The sequence below is a fragment of the Podarcis cretensis genome, assembly GCF_951804945.1.
Source record: "Podarcis cretensis genome assembly, chromosome: 5".
NCBI classification, from domain to species: domain Eukaryota; kingdom Metazoa; phylum Chordata; class Lepidosauria; order Squamata; family Lacertidae; genus Podarcis; species Podarcis cretensis.
Window position 1 is genome coordinate 43,675,096 of NC_137174.1, and position 18,995 is coordinate 43,694,090.

The window sequence follows — 18,995 nt, forward strand, 5'->3', positions numbered from 1 at the left end:
TGGCCATCACTGTCCTAGAGCAAAAGAAGGCTTATTTTGGTCAGAATAGAGAATACACTTCCAAAGTTAATGCTAAATACATTACTTCTGATAAATGAGCCACCATAGTCGCTAGAGAGCCATGGAAAGTTGTGTCCTGGGCTTTTTAGGCTCAGCTACCCATGTTAAAGGGACGCGGCTGGCGCTGTGGGTAAAACCTCAGTGCCTAGGGCTTGCCGATTGCATGGTGGGCAGTTCGAATCCCTGCGGCGGGGTGAGCTCCCGTCTTTCGGTCCCAGCTCCTGCCCACCTAGCAGTTCGAAAGCACCCCTAAGTGCAAGTAGATAAATAGGTACCGCTTTATAGCGGGAAGGTAAACGGCATTTCCGTGTGCTGTGCTGGTGCTGGCTCGCCAGAGCAGCTTCGTCACGCTGGCCACGTGACCCGGAAGTGTCTTCGGACAGCGCTGGCCCCCGGCCTCTTAAGTGAGATGGGCGCACAACCCTAGAGTCAGACACGACTGGCCCGTACGGGCAGGGGTACCTTTACCTTTACCCATGTTAAACCACAGAGCCTAGGACTTGCCAATCAGAAGGTCAGCGGTTCGAATCCCCGTGACTGGGTGAGCTCCCGTTGCTCAGTCCCTGCTCCTGCCAACCTAGCAGTTTGAAAGCAAGTCAAAGAGCAAGTAGATAAATAGGTACCGCTCCAGTGGGAAGGTAAACAGCATTTCCGTGCGCTGCTCTGGTTCACCAGAAGCGGCTTAATCATGCTGGCCACATGACCCAGAAGCTGTACGCCGGCTCCCTTGGCCAATAAAGCCAGATGAGCGCCGCAACCCCAGAGTCAGCCACGACTGGATCTAATGGTCAGGGGTCCCTTTACCTTCACCTTTACCCATGTACTATCTGAAACCAGAGGAGCACATTGGTTGCCAGATGTGAAACATATTGGCATTATTTTCAGCTTTCCTACCCCACTAGTGAGCCAAACTTTGGCTTAGCTCAGTCACGTATGGCAGTGAAAAGGACCAGGAAGGAACAAAGCAGCTACAAGGTCTTCTCCGGAAGCCCACATATCAGCATGATCTGGCTCAGCCATAGTTTACCATGCTGAGCAAACCAGGTATCTCCCCCACCGTTTGGGAAGCAAATGAAGAAAGCTCTGACCAAAGGCAAGTCACCATTGTGTCTTTTACACATTTATAACAACAGCATGAATTGGCCCTATGTGTGTATATGCTAACCCTTTGCTATTCCTTCTTCATGTTTTCAGAAAGCAAACACAAACAAGAAGCTGAGTTTCACCCCCAAAATGTACATTGCCCAAAAATTCTATATGGGCAAAATGAAAACAACAACAACACTCATTCTACAAAATTTGAGCTTTCTAAGGAATTATTTGATTATGCAAAGCTTTCACAGGAACACAGGAAGCTGCTTTATATTGAGTCAGGCCATTGGTCCATTTAGCTCAGTGTTGTCTACCTACATGGAGACACCAGTGATTTAACCTGAGATATTTGGCATGCAAAGCAGGTGTTCTCCCCCTGAGCCACAGCCCTTTCAGATCTTTACTGTTCATGGTTGGAGTGATTTTCCTGTCACTATGGCAACACTTTACTGCAGACCAAAGTTCAATGATTTTACAACTTTATTACCACTGCTGTTAGTTCAAAGTTTATGGGCATGACTTTCTGCCAACACAGATACCAGTAACAGGGTCCCCATTATTCAGCAGCAGAAGGGAAGCTTCTATCCACTGGATTTCTCATTTAGAGAACTGAGAATCGAGGAAGGAAATCTTACTGCACCTCAGAAAAACACTTTTCTGATAAAATGCCATCCAAGAGAAAATCCCTGATGTTTGCTTCTGCTTTTTTCACCAGTGTTATCTCCTTGGTGATAGTTTGCCTTGTTCTTGCAACCAAAAATTGGGTTTCAAGTGAGATTAAATTTGGTGATGTAAATTCCACTGAGACAATATTCATTACATATGGACTCTTTGAAGGATCTTGTTCAAAGAACGTGCAAAATGGACTTAGTGTTGAGGATACCCCTTTCCAAGGTAACTATCTACTCAAGTAAATATAAAGAGTTATTGTTGGGAGCTGTTTGGTTTAATGCTGTCTGTTTACTTGGGTATTGTGAACCATGGCTTTAATTTCTTCATGTGGATACTTTTATGGAAGAGAAGAGTAACACCAGGAAGCAAAGAGCTGTAAAATAAGAATGGCAAATATTGTTACAAGCAAACTCTCTAAAAGAAAATTGACAAAATAGTACATGACTTACGGCATGAAAATGATAAGAATTAGCTGAAGCTGAAAGATAGTTACAGAGAAAGTGTTTCCAGAAAGATAGCTCTGTTTGTATTTGTATTATCTTAATTCAAGCTATAGGTGAAAGAATTTCATGTCGTGTGTTAATTCACCAATTTTCCTTCCCAATAATGGCCACTTTCACACCAGCAGCAGGGTGTCCTGGGAGGCTGACGTGTCCTAGTGATTACTAGATATTACCATTTTGGATGTTAAATTTTGTGTCCATTTATTCTGTTGCACAGGGACTGGCCATTTTGTCCTGTGTAGAATGCAGAAGGCCATTGCTAGCATATCATAGAATTATTGCATCAGAAGATTAGCAGGTGAACAAATGCTTGATGTCAGACATTATTAGGTCCTATAGTGGTCTTGCTAGAATGCATGTTTTCACCTTCAGTTTATTTGTATGCCAGTTTTCACGGTAAACCTTGCTCACAGAAGCAGAACTAAAAGAAGTTTGTATATAAAATGAAGCATTGGCTAAATATAATTCACTGACAATTACGAAACATAATATTAGTATGACTTTTTTTAAATAGGCCAAACATCTCATACGCACTGGCTTGGGTCCTAAGTTAATTTAATTTAATTTAAGGAAGTTCACAGAAAGAAAGTTTCATGTCTACTGTTTCCCTGTGTGATCAGTAATAAGCACAAGTGAGCCAATTGGAATACAATTAGATCTGGTTCACGCTTATCATTTGATAACAATGTTGTATCTTCTTCCTTACATATTTAGACTTCATACACCACAGCAAAGTCCAAGCAAGCTTTCTCCTTTGTTTCCTGAATGCTAGCTAGTGCCCTTGGTATTCTATGAATTGTTCATTTAGTTATTGTTCATAGTTCTGAAGGGCAAAGTTTCTAAAATGCTAGATGGATGCATACCAAATGCATCCGAGTGAATAATTGATAAAAAGAGAGAAAGGAAAAGCAAAGGCTGAAATGGCTGGGAGAAACCACCATTCACATCCTCTTGTCACTAGGCTTTTCACCAAGTAGTGCCACGATTCATAAAGGGATGAATCCAGATCTGCTATGAGCGGAATTCTGCTAAAGGGATACTTCCACTTGAAAAGGGGGAAGGGAGGATTTTGGTCAATTTCCTCTGTGCCCCATGAAATGCTGCTCAAGGGAGAGTTGGTGGACCCTCCAGGAAAGCATGGCAGGTGGGCTAGGGAATGCAATGGGGAGAGGAGAGATTGGCAAAAACTGCCTTATCCACTTACTTCATCATGGAGCCTTGTGGATAGAAGGACAAGTCCCACTGCAAGCATATATTCCACAGATGTCTTGATCTTAATAGGTACTTCTCAGTGAGCACCCTTTTATATCATGTAGAGCATGGGTAGGCAAACTAAGGCCCGGGGGCCAGAGCCGGCCCAATCGCCTGTAGACGGTCCAGGAATCAGTGTATTTTTACATGAGTAGAATGTGTCCTTTTATTTAAAATGCATCTCTGGGTTATTTGTGGGGCATAGGAATTCGTTCATTTTTTTCTTCTTCAAAATATAGTCTGGCCTCCCACAAGGTCTAAGGTACAGTGGACCAGCCCCCTGCTGAAAAGGTTTGCTGACCCCTGATGTAGAGTTTCATCAAATTACTGAACATTGTAAAAATGAAGACCACAAAATTTTGGAGATCTGATATTTTCCTTTGAAATCACTCAGTAGGTTTCAGTTTCCCATGAAAGTCCATTTTAAAGCCCAAATGTTTGCTTTTCACAGAAATTTGGTTTACTAAACTTTGAGTTCCTTCATTCAAGGATTTATTTTCTAAGTACCAAGTCTTTTAGAGTTTGTAAGTGAAACTATAGTGTCAGGTAGACTAGAACAACATAGTTGTTCTGTAATAATGCCATAAACTAGTAAGCTTTAAGAAATTGTAGAAATCCTGTGCCAAAATAGCATAGGTCTGTCAATGGGTGTTGAAATAAAGCCTCCAAGTTCAATGGCACTATACCTTTAATTGTTGTTGTTTAGTCATTTAGTTGTGTCCGACTCTTCGTGACCCCATGGACCAGAGCACGCCAGGCATTCCTGTCTTCCACTGCCTCCCGCAGTTTGGTCAAACTCATGCTGGTAGCTTCGAGAACACTGTCCAACCATCTCGTCCTCTGTCGTCCCCTTCTCCTTGTGCCCTCAATCTTTCCCAACATCAGGGTCTTTTCCAGGGAGTCTTCTCTTCTCATGAAGTGGCCAAAGTATTGGAGCCTCAGCTTCAGGATCTGTCCTTCCAGTGAAAACTCAGGGCTGATTTCCTTAAGAATGGATAGGTTTGATCTTTTTGCAGTCCATGGGACTCTCAAGAGTATATGTTTAATTATATGGTATTAAATATAAGCAACAGGGAGAATTTTTTTTATTTGTTTCCTGCTTGTGAATGTGCAGAAGCATCTGGTTGGCACTGTTGGAAACAATACACCAAACTAGATAGAGCTTGTTCTGATCCACTATGGCAGTTCTTACATCCCATGAATTTATATATTTGTTTACATACCATGGAAGTTGCAAAACCTCATCCCCTGATGCCACATACTTCTCTATTGCATTGGGCACTGATCTCTTGTATAAAACTTCTGTTGATACAGAGCACAGTGCTGATAATGGTGGAGGTTGAGCCTGAGAGCTGAATGTAAGACATGCTGTAAAATTCTGTAGTGTGAATTAGATCGATGCCTTTATACCACAGTTCTTGGGCTGCAAGGAATTTGCTGGCAAGAGCAATTTGCTTGTATATTATAAGGTCAGTTAATTAGTAGCCTCACTGCAAACTAACAAAGACCTCTGATATTATCCCCTAAATTTATTGTGACTGCTACTCCACTGAACAGTAAACTTGATCTTCTCTTTTATGTCTTGGAAGTTAACAGTGCAAGGCATACAAAGCTCTATCAAAGTACTGGGCTCTTAATAGCCTGCCATTAATGATTTGTATGATGCAATAAACAAACGTGGCTTCTCAGACTCTTCCAAATATAGGCAGAATGAACTGGCTTTATTCTGAAATATTTATCTGACATACTATGAATTGAGTTTTCATTCTGCTGGTACAGAAAAGGCAGCACTGACAATCTTGGCTTGATTAGATTTAATTTGAAATATCTTGTTGAAACATGGACACTTCTACTTTTGCATAAATACTTGTGAATAAGGTTTTTTGTGAGGAAATTATAATCTCTCTTTGAGACATACACATGTACCTTAGTTCTCAATAAGTGCTTCCTACAATGTGGGAAATGGATGGGCAAGGAATTATCAAATGAGATATTTTATCTTAAGGGGAATATAAATTGAGTGGTTAATATCTGCAATAACCGGTCATTATGCACATTCACCAGGCCACCTGGAATATATGCACATAATCCTTCCATGAACAGGGAAATGTGCACAGTTCTATGTGAATAGGTGCATGGTTTCAGATAAAATTATATGAATGCCATGAAGGGGACATTCCCACATGAGAGAGAGGGGTGTGTGTGGAAGGCTCATTTATCAACTGAATCACTGCTTCTGGTATCCTCTATATAACTATGAAATTTAGTTCCTAGACAGTTTTGCGATGACCATAATCTTTTTCTATGCAACATCAAGAGTTGTAAACTTGCAGCTGCCCATCTACTTAGAAGTTTGTCATACTCTACTAGGTACAATGGTACATGCTCAGTTAGGCTGTTTTTCAAAAGGGTATTCCTTCATGTCTAAATGTTTGAACTTCAGGGATAGATTACAAAAACAGTAATTAAAAAATAATACTGAAAGACTGAGGAGAAACTGAATGAGCTAAACATACAAGAATAAGTCAACTTGTCCGAATCCCAATGTAGAAGGGCAATTTCTCTAGAATCAGACATGTCTGATCATATTTGATAGCCCCTCCTGTTTCTTAGCAATACTATATAGTTAGCTTTTAAAAAATTCCATCCATAGAAACCAGCTGACACAAGGTGATTTTCATCTGAAGTATTAATCACTGTATCTACTGATATTAACTATGATGTATTATTTTTCAGTTGTAGATTTGCTGGAAAATACTAAAACGAAGGGTTTCAACACTGTGATTATTATTCTGCTAGTTCTTAGTTTGATCAGCTCCTTCCTCAGTTCTGGATTTACATGCTACAATGCCGTTAGCAACCCCTACCAAACCTTTTTGGGCCCTATTGGGGTCTATACCTGGAATTCTATATCTGGTAAGTAATATACATTGTTGTTGTTGTTGTTGTTGGCAGCATCCTTCTGTCTCAGGAGACAATGAAGGGGTGCACCTTTGGGGTGAAGTCAAACCATTGGAGAGTTACAGCACCTGCTGTGGCTGTAGAGACCAATATGGGAGAGACATGTTCTATTGTAGGTGGGGCAGGTGAAGGCGTCTGGTTTTGCTACTATGGGTACACTATGGGTTTTCCTTCTCTCTGTGTTCCTCCCAGCTGTCATTTCTTCTGGTCACTGCTTGTGGATACGTGACCCGACTGTCTCCAGGCACTGTGGTCGTCTGCAATGGATTCCCACACGGAGGGGTCAGTGTTGCCAACCTTCACGCTACATTTGCAGATATCTTTGTAACATTTGGTCTGCCAATGGGCCTGATGCCTTAAACCAGCTTCTCACAGAGTATGTCCCTGGGGATCTTGCCATCTTCCATTCTGTGGACATGACCAAGCCAGTGTGGACATACGGTTTTAAAAATATATTGCCAGTTTAAGGCCAGTGAGACCACACACCCACTTTTCTTTGGTCTCTCAAGTTCAAAATCCAGATAGGGAGAATGAAATACCTGGGACCAGGAAAGATGACTTACATTGTCCTGGTCAATTTTGCTGTATGGCCCGAGAAACCCTCCTCTGAGATGGTCGTACTTATTTGTTGCTTACATCCGTAGCTGGCAGGAAGAGTTACACAGTGGGAGATGAGGGCTTCCTCTGATGCAGTAGGGGTCAGAATGGTACTCCTGCTAATGACTTGCAGTTTTTGCTAGCATCCCTGTGATTGATGATGATGCCATTAATGAAATTTTTTTCCAGCACAAGTTTAGAAAACAATTCACCTATTTCGTAGATGTTTAAAAGGTAACAAGAAGTGTTTTGCCTTGGCAGTGTGGCTGTAGTGAATGAACTGATTTTGAGAAGAAACTGCTTGCTTAATTATTTATATATCAGCATATTTCTGGGCCAATGCTTCTTTCTTTCTAAAAGGCACTCAAAGAGACTTATGTAGACTATTATGTTAAACAAGTGAGCTCACAAACTTTAGCCCACATATCTTTTCTGTTGTGTAGTGCTGTTTTGAGAGTGTAGTTTGAAGCAAAAAAAAAAAAAAGTGGTGCAGTAGTGCAAATCTCAACATAACAGTGGATGAATATTTTCTCTCTCTTCTTTATCATGTTATTTTTATTATTTACTAAATTTGTTAGTTGCTTTATCTTGTCCGGGGCAACCCAAAGAGGCTTACAACCAACCAACCAACCAACCAACCAACCAACCAACCAACTAAACAAACAAACAAACAAACAAACAAACAAAACACCTCCATAGATGCATTAAAAGCAAAGGAGGGAAATAACTACATTAGTAACATCAGGGGTCAGCAAACTTTTTCAGCAGGGGGCCAGTCCATTGTCCCTCAGACTTTGTGAGGGGGCCAGGCTATATTTTTTGGGGGGAAATGAACGAATTCCTATGCCCCACAAAGAGCCCAGAGATGCATTTTAAATAAAAAGACACCTTCTACTCATGTAAAAACATGATGATTCCTGGACCATCCGCAGGCCGGATTTAGAAAGCGATTGGGCTGCATCTGGCCCCCAGGCCTTAGTTTGCCTATGCATGAGTAACATCCTACTCTCTTTTTAAAGGCACAGATAGTAAAAGCCCACTGATAATTAAAGGTCAAAGGCCTGGTTATAAAGTTTTTGCCTGGTGCCTAAAGATATGTAATAATGGCACCAAATGAGCCTCCTGTCCACAAGTGGGCAGCCATCGCAGAAAAAGAAGTTCCAAATCCAGACTAAGACACCTGAACTCTCTTGTCACTTAGTCTCATTGTAGTGTCACACACTAAAAAAACAACAACCCTCCATGGAAAGACAGCATAAGAAGGCCCCTTTTGCAAGAAACAAAAACAGGTATGGATTAAGTCACAGGAAGATTATTCTAGCAATACAGTAAGGTTCAGATGCTTCCTGCAGAAATACAGGACCAGGGATTGCACAATGGTTTAAAAACTGGGAGAAAATTTTGGCACAGCACTAACCGCATCAGGTAGATAATGTATATCAAATTTCCAGTTATCAGATCAACAGGGACCATGCTCATAAACTATAGAAATTGGTGGCTTATAACAGCAGACCATTTTGTGTGTGCATTGCAGAGTATGCCAATATCTGCAAATTGAGAGTGCCTCCAAAATTCATCTATAACACCTATTTCTTCTGCAGCTGTGCACTGCAGAACAAGCTGAGTAATGATGGACAAGCCATCTTTCAAGGAAGGTTGTTCAAACTTTTCATAGAGGTACCCCTGTAGAGCTTCTTCAGATGCCTCCGAGTTCATATTCGAAACAGAACAGAATTGAATAGAATTGTGACTGTAGATTGCTATCTTCTAATTATTTGATCTGTACTTGATCTCCTTGAAATTTCTCTGCAGAGAAAGACTAATAGTTGGAGTATTGCGGTCAATAGCTGCAATCTCAATGAGCTGTGTATGGCTAGGCACATGGAAACTGAATGCAGTCAGGGTTTTTTTCTTTTGTTTTAGTTTTTAAATTACAATAGCAGCCCCAACAGCTGCAGAAGTAAGAAGTGCTTAAATTTCAACAGCTCCTTTGGATTGCAGCCAATATTTCTTAAACAAACTCAGTATTCTACTCATAATACAAGTATAAGCAGGATCCATTTGTACAAAGATACATCAGCTTTATCATCTCCCTACTTAAATTTAAATATTATACATTTTATTTGTGGGTTTAATGAACGGTGGAGGTTGCATATAAACTAGCAACACTTGAATGAGAAGTCTCTTTGATTAGGCTTCTGGAACAAAACTATTAATCATGAGCATTTGCTTCCACTACATGGCAGCAAAATTGGAATATGTGATATAAATTAACTAACCATATGATAATAGTAGTCAGCAGGTATTATTCAAATAAACACGTAACAAGAAAATGATCATCAGGGCCAGCTCTACCATTGGGCAGAGTGAGGCAGCTGCCTCATGGCAGATGTTCAATGGCAGTGCAATATCTCCCCACCATTATCCAGAGTCTTGTAAGCCAGCTTGCTCTGCACCCCCAAAGATAGCCTGTTGTTTTCAGGTTTGATGGAGAAAGGAAAGCTGTCATTTGAACAGTGTTAAATAAGATACAACTACAAGTTCAGTTGGATTCTATGGAAGCTGCTGTTCCACTAGAGTAACAGATTTCTAGTTGTGCAATGGAGCTTTCTTCTCCTCTCCCCTGTAGCCTCATGTGTACTCCGAAAATCTGGTTCAGAGGGTCGGAGAACTTTCTGGAGCATATTTTGAGGGCATTTGGGGAGGGAAGTGGAAGGCTTGTTGCATGAGTGGAACTCTCCACATACACTGTTGGATACAAGCCTGGATGAAATGGGATGGTACCATCTTATCCATTGCCTCAGGCAGCAAAATGTATTGGGCCAGCCGCGATGATGACATAGCAATGTCCAAAATAGCTCTGGGAGAATGTGACATCCCAGGATGCCCTCTGGAGGAAAGGTATTTCTCCTGCCTAGATGCAGTGGGTGTTACTCCCTCAAACAAGTGTATGGGAACTGCAACTAACATGATGCCTTGGCACTGGTGAATGATTCATGCAGCTTTCATCTGGTAATCTAAGGGCCCAAACTCAAGTGCCGCACAAGATCTGTGAGTGGCTCTCTTGACGTTGTTTTCAGACTTTGAAGCAGCAGTTGGGAACTCTTTATTTTGATCAGAGCAGAGAAAAAGTAGGGATTAGTCATTTCTCCCCGCACAATTTTCCCCAATCTAAATCATCCACACATCCCAAAGCTATTAGCCCCCTGAGAAAGATGCAGGCATGAAGCAGGTGTCCCGCCAGGAGGCAATCTAGAGCATGGAAATGGCACAGAGAAGCTTAATTGCTTGCCCAACGCTGCTGTGATGGCTGATTTGTCACCGCTCCTTTGTGATATTGGTCCTAATAAAGGTGTTATGCTGCTATAACTTCTGCATGTCTTTTTCCTAATTGACCATCAAAGGTACCTATGATGTCTGATCTGTGGCAGTTATGATACACGCAACTGTCACTTGATGGGTCACACTGCTCTAGTAAATACAGATATCAGATTTCTTCACTATAACATTGTGTCATTTATTTTACAATCAGAGGGTAGTTTTAGCATTTACTTTATGATGGTCCTGTTCTGTACTAGCTGTCTCCCACACAAATCCCATCTGCACTTTGCCTCAGGCTGAGTTTCCACTCTCCTACATAAAACCTCCCAGACATTTTCCACCCAAAACATAACAAGCCTGCTAAAGAAATATCACCACAAGACCGTTGCTACATTTTGAATTTTAATAAAAGTTGTGAGGTTAGTAAAGCCTTGAAGAGGGCGGCATGAGAACTGGAGTTGCAAAAATAGGGCAAAACTTTGCTGAGAGAAAAATCAGCAATACATCAGGTTCTGTAGAGGAGGGGAGAGACAGAGAGAGCAGATTTCTAGATGTTTCAGAAAGTTGAGATATGTTAGAATGTAAGATGAACTCCATCAAATATTTCCCTGGGGGTATAACCCTTCATTCCCCTATTTGGCTTACATCTGGTTTCTTTTGATGTACTTTGCTATCCTTGTGATCTTGCTACTGAAATAACTCCAGTTCTTACACTAAATATGTCTCAAGAGGCTCTTGCTTTTTCTAACGGCAAGCTTGGACTAAAAGAATTTATTCACAGGGAATGGGGGAGCCTGTTACAAAATATACATACCAGCATTAGATCGTTCCCATATAATATCTTTTTTGTTGAAAGGTGGTTCTTACTACTAGAGTACTTTACTTTTCTGCTTTCCAACTTAACACTTCCTATTGAAAGTGATTTGATGCCAGTAGAGGAAGATTTCTGAAGCACTGTAAAAATGTCAGGTTCCAGTGTCAGCAGATGAAAATCAGGATAAAGGTAAAGGTAAAGGTACCCCTGCCCGTACGGGCCAGTCTTGACAGACTCTGGGGTTGTGCGCCCATCTCACTTAAGAGGCCAGGGGCCAGCGCTGTCCGGAGACACTTCCAGGTCACGTGGCCAGCGTGACATCGCTGCTCTGGCGAGCCAGAGCCGCACACAGAAACGCCGTTTACCTTCTCGCTGGTAAGCGGTCCCTATTTATCTACTTGCACCCGGAGGTGCTTTCGAACTGCTAGGTTGGCAGGCGCTGGGACCGAGCAGCGGGAGCGCACCCCGCCGCAGGGATTCGAACCGCCGACCTTTCGATCGGCAAGTCCTAAGTGCTGAGGCTTTAACCCACAGCGCCACCTGCGTCCTAAATTTGTTGGTCCTAAATTTAGCACCCCTGCACCGAGTTTATGCCATTTTAGGCTTTTTCCAGACTTTAGAGCCTTGGAAATTTCCAGATTTATATAATACCTAAATAGGGTTTATTCATCACTTGTATTTCAGGATAGTCCCAATTACAGTCTGATTCTGAGCGTATTTACTTGGCATCAAGTCCCACTGCATTCAGTGGAGCTTTTACACAGGTAAGCCTGCAAATGCCAGGCTTCAGTGGGAGCACAACTTTCTGCTGCTTTCCAAAACTAAAGTTAAGTGTCAGGCATTGGAGCTCAGACTGGAAAGGACATGTTTTTCCTTTGAATTGTGATAATCTGATGTCCAATGATTAAAAAAAAGAGAGAGTGAGCTAGGCTAGATTGCATTCCCTACCAATGATTTAGATAAAATGGGGTGGGGAGAGAGGTCAAGACTTGTGAATTGCAAAAAGAGAATTTCCCTATAATTTAAGCACTGCTCCACCAGCCTTGCCCTTTCTTCCAACCCCACCTAAGCCTCTGACAGCCTTATTCTGCAAATTTTGTTGACAACAGAAAAGAACTTTGAAAAAAATATTCATCTGCCTACTATCACTTTCCCAAACTAATATCAGAAATATTTGCTTTCCTTTTTATTTTTAAGGCATCTGTTCCCTCCTGGGCTTGTTTCTGTTTCCTGCAAATGTGGAAGTGAACGAACTGTCCGTTGAGCTGGCTGCACCTTGCGGTCCTTCAAAAGAAGCCACACTCTCTAACACTTATGGATATTCATACTGGATCATGCTCCTTATAGTCCTTTCAAATGCTGCAGCTATCATTATCATTGTTTTCTACCAACGTGCAAGGTATTCGAAAAGGAAAGAGCGAGAGAGACCCATGGAAATTGCACCCAAAGATGGCATTTTATTTTGATGGAATCTGCTGCTCAATTTCAAGGACAAGTGTGCAGTCTAAACCACCATCATTTACATGTATGTCAGGCCCATTGACTTATGTAGGGTGGATAATTCAGTGCAGGGTTGCTACCTATATGAATAAAATAGAACAACAGTGTGGACAATTGGGGTTGATAAATGGAAAAGTGATATTCTGTGTTTTCCAGAATTACGCTATAATTTATTTCAGATTCTGTTCACTAAGTAAGGTCTTTCTACAGGTCTGTACAACTTGTAACTCCAAACCTGCTATATATTTTATTCTGTCTAATTGAATCTGCAATTACATTTCACTTACTATGAGGTTACGTTGGACCTACTGTTCTAGTGTACCTCCTCCTTTTACATAATATATGTTACTTAATGAAAAGGCATAGTTGTGAACCCAAGCTTGTGTATGTGACCCTTCATCAACCTGGTCACTCCCAGATATTTTTGACTACAACATCCATTAGTCCCAGCGTCCCATTTACATGTAAATTGGATGCTGACCAATGCTCCATTGAGTTACCTAGTAATTTGTGGCTTACTCAAAGGAACGCTGGAGACTATGGGACTTAAGACCACAGAGCAACTTTCCTGGCAATACTACTCTTTCAAAATTCTCATGCTTTCTTGTATGTCCTTTAGATCACTGGTCTTCAACAGGTGGTTTGGTACCCAGTCGTGGCCTGATCCAAAGTGGGTCACAACAGGAGCACTACCACCAGGCAAATGTATGGTAAAAATTTAAGAAATGGGTCCCCAAATGCATGCATGGGTTAAAACTAGGTCCTGGATCTGAAAAGGTTGAAGATACCTGCTTTAGAGTAAAGGTTCTACATCAATGGCATGAAGCACATTCGTGCGCCTGAGACCCCCAAGCTGATAATTTTCTGAAAGGAGATTGAGATCTGCATTTCCTGCTGGTGGTGATTATTATATGAAATTGGGAAATCTCCTGAGGCTTGTCCACCACTGATAACAGTCTCGTGCTGCTGTACAATTGCTGGAGCCATGCTGAGCCACTTATTTTCAAAAACCAAGACATGGATTCTCTGATAATACAAATGCTCTGCTTCTGTCATAAGGTCTGATTGTAGATTTAATCACATTGCATGATGGATGTTGGCTCAGCAAAACAGTGACAATTGCTCGCTGAAGCTCACTGTGAAAATTTTTGCAGCTCAAGCAGAACTGGCAAATGCTTGGCTGTGTGCCAGTTTCGCTTGTGGGGGCAAATGTCTGATTATTTTAGCCTAAACATCTGCAGTGGCAGAAAGTAGTTTTTACGCTGTATAAAATCTTCAGTTATCTCTCAAAGGATTGATTCAGCATGAACATGTGGAACTTACCTTGTTTGGGTACAAGCCAGTCTTGTGGCCCTTAAACTTCATTGTTTGATGACCACTGTTCCAGTTCAGTTGATCTTCGCAAAGCACCACATTTTCTTACTTTACAGTCACCGCAGCAAAAAAAAAAAAGCTTCCAAAGCTTCTGAATGCAAACTCAGCTGCTGCATTTGACCTCTGTGACCTTGCTGCAATGAAGCTATATGCATACATGGAGGAGGAGGAGAATTAGCTACACAGAAGGGCTTCTTGAATGTTTCCACAGCAACTAGTCGCGCTGCTGAAGTGGCAAGCCACTTTTCAATTCAGAACTTGCAATATAAATTTAAAAGTGGTTTGCCTTTTCAGCATGTGGTAGAAATCCCCTCCCCCTTCAAATATCTAGCACTCCATCCTGCCCCCCTATTTTGCTTGCATTCTTGGGAACCCCCTCCAAGGAGCATTTAGGATAAGTTCAACCAGCTCGCTAATCTAAGAGTGGTTTTATTTCCCGCCAAGAACCAATTTGCATGTCTGCTTCAGTTCTTGTCCTTCGTGGTTTTCAGTCGGCCTGGATTAGTGAATCTGTGCCAAAAGCCAGATCTAGAAAGACGTCAGCTGTTGGAGTGAAGTGCCATCCACTTGATAGCTGCCACAGAAAAGAAGCCATAACTGATTCTAAATTCCCTAGGATATTCTTGTTTGGAATCTTATCTCATTTGCAAGTAATACAGATGTTACCTTTCTGTCTCAGCCACCCCGCCTCCCTGGGGAAAACAACCGCTTGGGAAAATCTTTAGACTGGGGAAATAACACAAAGGGAAAGGGGGTTAATTCTCTTCCCTTCCATCTGCATCACAGCCCAGATCCTATTTTCCACCCATGACTGCTTTTATTTTTAAAACAAATGGTCATCTTGAAACAAATAGGTCTGCTCTTTGACAGGGAGGCCCTGATCCTATCCTGAATGTGCATGGGAGTAGATATTTGAATGCTTTCATTTAGGGCTGAAGAAGAATTGCTATGCTGTACAGACTACAGAATTGATCTTTTGCAATTTTCTATTAATTCTGCTCCCGCAGACCTAAGTCTACAGTAAAGCTTATTAATCATTAGCACAGTTAGGAGGGGTACCGTACATTTAAAAAGATCAGTTTCCATGTTGTTTGTCTAGGGTAAAAATGGAGGAAAGGAAAACAGTTTGTGGCTGTTTTCTCAAGCTGCTTGCTACAGTAGGATGCTTAATCACTTACTTGTGGGTTCAGGAGGCAGTCTAGCATCCATGAAGGCTGTTCTCAAAGCCAGGTACCAGAAAGGCTTATAAGGACTGCTAAAAGAAAGCTAGCTTTATTGTTTGGAATAAGCCTAGGTAAGACTGTCTCCAGACCACATCCAACTGAGCATCCATCATTTCTTACTTGCACAAAGCTTATGCAGAGGTTAAATTCTATCTGGTCTTTGTTTTGATTAGTTTGCAGGGATGTTACACAACAATGAGCATTCATCCAGCTGGATATTTAGAAGTCTCCCCATTAAACATTTGTTCATCTCACATTTTTCTGTGCATTTCCCTCTTACTTTTCTAACTACAAAGAGTCTGTTTCTTTTTTAAAGGGAGGTTGGTGCACTAGGGTGACATTTTATTCTACTTTAATTGTGCAAACCTAAATTTCCTGGTATGCACCTGAATTCCTCCTGCAAAATAGTGACAGGGGTATTCAACTAAATTGTTGTGCTAGTGCAAGGATTAGGGCTAGCAAAGCACAGGTTTTCACTCTCCCCGTTCCTCCCATCCTCAAATCTGCTCTAGAGGGTTGGGGAAAACCCCAGAATAGATTTAGGGGGCATGGAGAAAGGGGGAGATCATTACGTTGCACTGGCAGAATGATTTGCTTAAAGCTATTGTGGTCTAAACCACTGAGCCTAGGGCTTGCCGATCAGAAGGTCAGCAGTTCGAATCCCTGAATGGGGTGAGCTCCCGTTGCTCAGTCCCAGCTCCTGCCAACCTAGCAGTTCGAAAGCACGTCAAAGTGCAAGTAGATAAATAGGTACCGCTCCAGCGGGAAGGTAAACAGCGTTTCCGTGCACTGCTCTGGTCTAGCCAGAAGCGACTTAGTCATGCTGGCCACATGACCCAGAAAAACTGTCTTTGGAGAAACGTCGTCTCCCTTGGCCAGTAAAGCGAGATTAGCGCCACAACACCAGTCGTTCGTGACTGGACTTAACTGTCCAGGGTCCTTTACTGTTATGTACTAAGCTTGGGCCCTAGAACAATAGGCAAGTAGGATCCTAGATTGCAACAACTGATTGGCTTGCAGGAGAAGACCAATCAGGCTCCAGAAGGAAAGCAGAATCAGCCAATCAGACGGGACTCATTGTGTAAATAATGTATATAAAAGTCTGAGGTTTGGGGGACAATTAAATCACTGTTTTACAAGCAGCAATAAAGAGCATGAAATCACTACAGGACTCCGAGTATATTTCATTTACCTTTTTTTTTTACTATGTATACAACTGAGAGTCTGGAGGCAGCTTGCATTACAACACAGATCACTGAGTAGGGAAGCAAGGAGAGATTTAAATGAGGGCAACAATTGGGCACTTACAATTTCTCTTGGAGATGAAAGTCACATAAGCTCTCCTTAAATATGGGCATAAGGGAAAGCTGTTTTTAGATTATGAGTAGATGGTATATCTACTCAGACCAGATACAAAAGAAATCAATAAAAAAGATATTACCACAGGTTGGAAGTGTTAAAAAGAAAGAGGAGGGGCTTTTCCCATATGTGGTGGGAACGAGTTAGGAGAAGGAAATATAAAAACCAAATGAAAAAGATCTTAAGGTATGAAATCACCCTCCAATTTTTCCTATTAAATTATGTGGAAAGTTTTCCTATTAAATTATGTTCTGACAGTGTCATAACATAAAGAATTAGCTTCCTACACTTTAGCTACAGCAAGAGTACTCCTTTTGCCCAGAACATGGAGATCAGCAAACACACCATCTTTTAAGAAATGGCTGGAGAAACTGCTATGCCTAAATTGATTCATTAGGTAAAAAGGTAAAGGTAAACAACCCCTGGACAGTTAAGCCCAGTCAAAGGTGACTATGGGGTAGAGGGTTCATCTTGCTTTCAGGCCGAGGGGCGTTTGTCCACAGACAGCTTTCCAGATCATGTGGCCTGCATGACTAAACCGCTTCCGGCGCAACGGGACTCTGTGACAGAAGCCAGAGTGCACAGAAACGTCGTTTACCTTCCCACTGCAGTGGTACCTATTTATCTACTTGCACTGGAGTGCTTTCGAACTGCTAGGTTGGCAGAAGCTGGGACAGAGCAATGGGAGCTCACCCCGTCGCAGGGATTCAAACCACTGACCTTCTGATCAGCAAACCCAAGAGGCTCAGTGGTTTAGACCACAGGACCACCCATGTCATTACCTCAGATTCAGAGAACAAAGACAAAGTTACGATAGCTTTATGACAAGATAATATAGCGTTATTGAGTAGCCCCCAAAATAATGGTTGTGGCCCAACATAACATCAGTTTATACAGTATTAAGAATCAATATAACCAGCTCTGATTCTATTACAAAACAACACTTTTATTTTCCTTCAGCAAAGCAATGCTTTTTCCTTCTATTTATCAGTTTGGTGTGCTATGTTTAAGCTTGTGATATTTACAACTGATTATCATCTTTGATAAAACTATGATGTGCCAATGATACTTATAAGTTAAATAAAAATTGTGAATCTTTTTTAAAAAGCAATTTCTCTTAGAGGTACAGGCACACACACCACACACATAATTCAGCGTTTATAGCAAATGTTTACAGCTTCATTTTGTGAAGTACAGTAAATATTTTTCACTAAAGTGCCTTGGTTGACGTAACCTGCAAGTACATCTTCCTCCTTCCTTCCCTACCACAAAAATTCTTCTGGGAGACCAAGCACTTGTCAAAGCATCCCCATATTATTGAGTATACCCTCTCTGAGATTACATGATATATGTACCACCTTATGGGACCAGGAAACATCAGGCACTTAGCAATTGTACGGTAAAGAGAGCCAAATGTTGCTGCGAGCGCATTGCAAAAGGCCTCCCAAGGGTCGAAAAGAGAAGATACATATCAGAGAATGCCAACCACAGCACTTTATAAACATGTATTTGCTACTGCAGGACATTACTCATAATCGCACAGGATGGCACATGTTCTGCCTCTGTGAACAGGCAAAGGTCAAGTTAATTTAAAAGGTGAAATCAATCTGTGGCTTCAACAGTACACAAGCCAGCTTGTAGATATAATAGGAACCAAAGACTGAGATGTTGCAAAAATGAAACCAGGAACCTCACGGTCCATTAGGGACAGTTCACTTTTTGGACATTCTCCCTAAAATACATCCATCAGAGTCTGCTGAATTGATGCAATGAATTTGGATGAGTGGAGGATGCTGGTTGTTTTGCAAATGGTCACAGCACCACTGTATGGAAAATCCAAACACTATTTTGTTTAAAGGGGCAAGTGCTTTTTGCTCAAACAATGACATCCCAATAAACCTTTTGGTCACAGGATTTTTCTGTGGATTTTGACAATCAGAATTCTTCTCCATCTGGCATTCATTGTCACATAAGTAGCAAGGGTTTCAGTTTGCATTAATCCGGGTCAGAAGATTCCTAGGCAGGGCTACTGTTATCCGCAACTCACATTCATTCTAAAAGGGCATCATAGCCATCTCTATGGTACATCTAAGTTTTTTCATTCTCACTTATTCATGAGATGTTTAAAGCCTAATAAGGCATTTCCAAATCTTTCCAAAGGAGAGACAGGTGAATCAAGGACATCTTTTCTGTTTTCTTCTGCACCACTTTAAATAACATGCAAGAATGATGAGGAAGTGCATAAGTGGGAGAGAATCCAGCAGGAGA

General features: G+C 41.6%; 1 protein-coding gene across 1 annotated transcript; it reads left to right on the top strand.

Annotated features, from left to right (window-relative positions):
- Positions 1–1,681: 1,681 nt before the first annotated feature.
- CLRN3 (clarin 3) lies at positions 1,682–17,799 on the top strand. Its single transcript, XM_079977161.1, has 3 exons — positions 1,682–2,046; positions 6,315–6,494; positions 12,469–17,799. The coding sequence occupies exons 1-3, from the start codon at positions 1,818–1,820 to the stop codon at positions 12,735–12,737; spliced, it is 678 nt and encodes a 225-aa protein (XP_079833287.1). The 5' UTR covers positions 1,682–1,817; the 3' UTR covers positions 12,738–17,799.
- Positions 17,800–18,995: the final 1,196 nt, after the last annotated feature.

Coding starts and splice junctions, on each gene's coding strand:
- CLRN3 (XM_079977161.1), top strand. CDS start 1,818: ATGCCATCCAAGAGAAAATCCCTGATGTTTGCTTCTGCTTTTTTCACC. Junction 2,047..6,314: donor TGAGGATACCCCTTTCCAAG/GTAACTATCTAC, acceptor ATTATTTTTCAG/TTGTAGATTTGCTGGAAAAT. Junction 6,495..12,468: donor TACCTGGAATTCTATATCTG/GTAAGTAATATA, acceptor TTTATTTTTAAG/GCATCTGTTCCCTCCTGGGC.